Source organism: Spodoptera frugiperda, chromosome 1 (genome assembly GCF_023101765.2).
Source record: "Spodoptera frugiperda isolate SF20-4 chromosome 1, AGI-APGP_CSIRO_Sfru_2.0, whole genome shotgun sequence".
NCBI lineage: Eukaryota > Metazoa > Arthropoda > Insecta > Lepidoptera > Noctuidae > Spodoptera > Spodoptera frugiperda.
The window spans coordinates 12,974,885-12,978,492 of NC_064212.1; the positions used below are offsets into that span (position 1 = coordinate 12,974,885).

Below are 3,608 nucleotides of genomic sequence, written 5' to 3' on the forward strand. Positions count from 1 at the left end.
TTTATTCTTTTTCCATTTTGAGCCACTTTTACACCACATTTCAGGAATATTATGGATGACATTTCAATGGAATACGTAATAACTATAGGAGTTTAGTTTACAGTTTGACGGTTTATTAATCTGCCGTCACCACTCGACACTGGCAGTATAGTTGACAACACTGGGAATTAGGATCTATTATATTATTGGGATCCCTGATTCATTTATCGATTAAAAATATTTACGCAATTAGCAAACGTGTAGAAAAACCGACTGTAACCTTCTTTTTGCAGTTGGTGAATATACAAAAACCTGCTCCTAAGTGTAACAAATACTTTTCTGAAGATCGGTTCAGCCAGTCGCGAGATAATCACGGACAAACATACATGCATGCAGGTCGAACTGAGAGCCTACTTCGTTATTTAAAGTCTGTTAAACGTAGGTACCAAGACCTTTTTTAAAGGGGGAAAATCATCCAGTATCTTCTCCGGTCTTGGGTGAGGCGAGAGGAAGTATCAGACTCTTACTGATTAAAAACCACCCTATTCCTACTCCTGCTTTTCGAGCCGGAGCCCCGGTAAACCCGCTAGGCAGTCCGCAGCTCCGGATCAAGGTACCAAGACCTACATGTGTAAATTATTGTGTAACACTAATATAATCGATAACAATTATTGGAAAACACGTGCTCAGCCATAAATACTGTTTTATTGTCGTACTGCCTCGTTTATCAGTGATTACAAATGCCATTAAATTCATCAGCCGATGCTAAGCAACCATCGTCGTCTTATCGCCATGCCTTTTATCCTCAAAGGGGTAGGCAGAGGTGCACATTACGGCACGTAGTGCCACTGTACAATGTACACCCACTTTTCACTATTTGTGTAATTAGTCCCATGTAATAGGGGTGGGCCTGACTCCGTGCTACAACTGAGAAATTTTCAAAAAGCCGTAAACGGCCCAGCAATACTTTGCCCCACCCGCGAATCAAACCCGAGACTCCTTGTCCGGCAGTCGCACTTGCAACCACTCGACCAACGAGGTAGTCTAAGCTAAGTAACAAATGCAATGAAAAAATCTGTTAAATTTACTTTCCAAGGAAATGACATAACGCATTAATTTACATTAATGTTCATTCGGGCGCGAAACAATTAACAGGCGATATAAGTAATGAGATTTTTTTAATATTCTCATTTTGGCGCGGTACTGTCATGGCGACTGTCGTAGTATTTATATGCCTGGTCTTTTGTTACATCGGCTTCGTCAACACAAGTAAGATTTAATTCTTCATTTCTTGTTTCTGGGTTCACTGGTACAACCTAGCGATGGGCATCCTCAATTTTCATCCCAATCGGTCTGCAAAGTGTAGAGATTAAAGTAAACTCTTTTCAGGGAAGAGTTATTCAGTTGATCTTTTAATGCTGATGATCATTTAATATGTATTAGAATTATATTACTTTGCTTTGACTGCAACTTTTCAATCCAGAAATTTAAATGTATGATATTTAAAAAAGCTAGATATTTGTTGTATCCATTCATCAGTTCAGTAACCCATCAATGGCAATGGTTGCTGCCTCTGTACTAAATTAATCTTTACCTTCTCTCCTATTTACCAAGTAACTAGTCTGATTGTAAATTTCTTTACTTGTAGTACCACCTGCACAATGCTTCGCCAACTTCAAATGGGATGACTGTGGAATGCCACCTAAGCCCGTCATGTACTACTGGAAACCAGGATCGAGGTGTGAAGTGGGCATGTGGCGGGGTTGTCTACCTAATATAAACATGTTCAAAGACGAATACGAATGTGTTTCCACTTGCATATTCTCAGTAAGAGCAGCACCTTCCGATTATCATGAATTTAATGAAATCGACATGGATACTGAGACTACTACCGATTTTGCATTTGAAAATGTCACCGACGCCAACTGTACCGACACTAATTCTACCGACACCAATTCTACTGACATCAGTAATTCTACCGATACCAATTCTACCGACGCCGGCGCTGATGCAACGACGACGGGCAACGAAGGCGGTGATGCAACGACGGCAGCAGCAGGCGACGGCGATGGTAATACAGGAGGAGGGAACGAAGAACCTCCCGCCACAACAGAGGAGCCCGGTCGCTAGGCGTTCTGATGCTTGTAACATACATACACAAAAATCCTTTCAAATAAATGCGTACACCATATCCTATTTATTTTTAATAATTTTCCTATTAGGTAAGTGAGAATACATCGTGGTCCAATTGTACACTTACAACACTATATACATCATGTGTGTACATGTAGAAAACTGGATTTTGTGTCATCGTTGGGGGAAGAAGCACTTTCCGAAAATTATGGCGTAATCAAAGGGCAGGTTGGATATTCGGAACTCTGACTTATCAGCAGCACTAAAACCAGCAACAATAAAAAAATATTTCAATAATAGGTTCTTTGTCTGAACCGCGGATCAATAAATTAACCAGTTTAATATGTGAAGTCTCTGGTGTTCCGATCGTTTACTAAGAAAAAATACGAAACTTTGGTTAGTAAATACGTTTCTCCGACGTGGAATATTTCGGGTACCCACATAACTTACGAATCCCTTAAGCCTTCAATATTTCACTGTCATACACAATTAGTTCCGTTACTGTCAGTTCCTATATCAGCATATTATGCTGAAAGATTATCTAGACCCTCTAGGATCCTGAGCCTTAGGGCTGGTTCGTTCGTTCGTTTAACGTATCGTGACAGTACCATGTAATCGACAAGGACTCAGTGATCAGACATTTTTGTTTCGGCCATATTCTAAAGTAATTTTGTTGATGACGTAGGGAGACCATTGTGATACATACATACATACATACATATCGTCACGCCTTTAATCCCCGAAGGGGTAGGCAGAGGTGCACAATATGGAACGTAATGCCACTGTGTACACCCACTTTTCACAATTTCTATTGTAAGTCCCATGTAATAGGTGGTGAGCCTATTGCCATATACCGGGCACATTTCCAGACTCCGTGCTACCACTGAGAAATTTTCGAAAAACCGAAAAAGGCCCAGTAATACTTCTCCCGACCCGGGAATTGAACCCGAGACCCCTTGCCCGGCAGTCTCACTTGCAACCAGTCTTTACCATTGTGATCTTTAAGTTAATGTTCTTACCAAGAGCAGATCTTATGGGACACTCAATAAATTACACGTCCCAAGTCTAAAATAATAATTCACAATAGTAACCTCCTATGAATACGAAAGAAGAGACATCTTTAAAACATTTAATTTAATTATATTAGCTAGCATAACTGTAATATTAAAATGAAATACAATTAATTTAAATGTAAATGAGTAAAGGTCTGCGGGGCAATGATTGAGCACGCCCCTGGGATGCGTGGATGAGAGCAGACTTCCCTCTGTACCCAAAATATCAAATTAAATACTAAACAGAACTTGCTACAGTGGTTACAATTGTCACAACTTCGGATTATGAGCGAAAGACCTCGTGTTCTACATCTTGGTTTAAAAAAAACTCATATTTGTTTATTTATTTATTGGGACAACCAGTAGTTGTTACATTAGGACTTACATCTAAACACTTACATAATAATTAATTTAAATGCACAACATTTTAAGGTGTCACAACAT

General features: G+C 39.6%; 1 protein-coding gene across 1 annotated transcript; it reads left to right on the plus strand.

Annotated features, from left to right (window-relative positions):
- The first annotated feature begins 1,081 nt into the window (after positions 1-1,081).
- On the plus strand, positions 1,082-2,170 carry LOC118273491 (uncharacterized). Its single transcript, XM_035590483.2, has 2 exons — positions 1,082-1,248; positions 1,628-2,170. The coding sequence occupies exons 1-2, from the start codon at positions 1,188-1,190 to the stop codon at positions 2,107-2,109; spliced, it is 543 nt and encodes a 180-aa protein (XP_035446376.2). The 5' UTR covers positions 1,082-1,187; the 3' UTR covers positions 2,110-2,170.
- The last annotated feature ends 1,438 nt before the right edge of the window (positions 2,171-3,608 follow it).

What these genes read in the sequence shown, in the direction of transcription:
- LOC118273491 (XM_035590483.2), top strand. Translation starts at nt 1,188, where the DNA reads ATGGCGACTGTCGTAGTATTTATATGCCTGGTCTTTTGTTACATCGGC. An exon ending in CATCGGCTTCGTCAACACAA is followed by an intron (nt 1,249 to 1,627) that starts GTAAGATTTAAT and finishes CTTTACTTGTAG; the next exon opens with TACCACCTGCACAATGCTTC.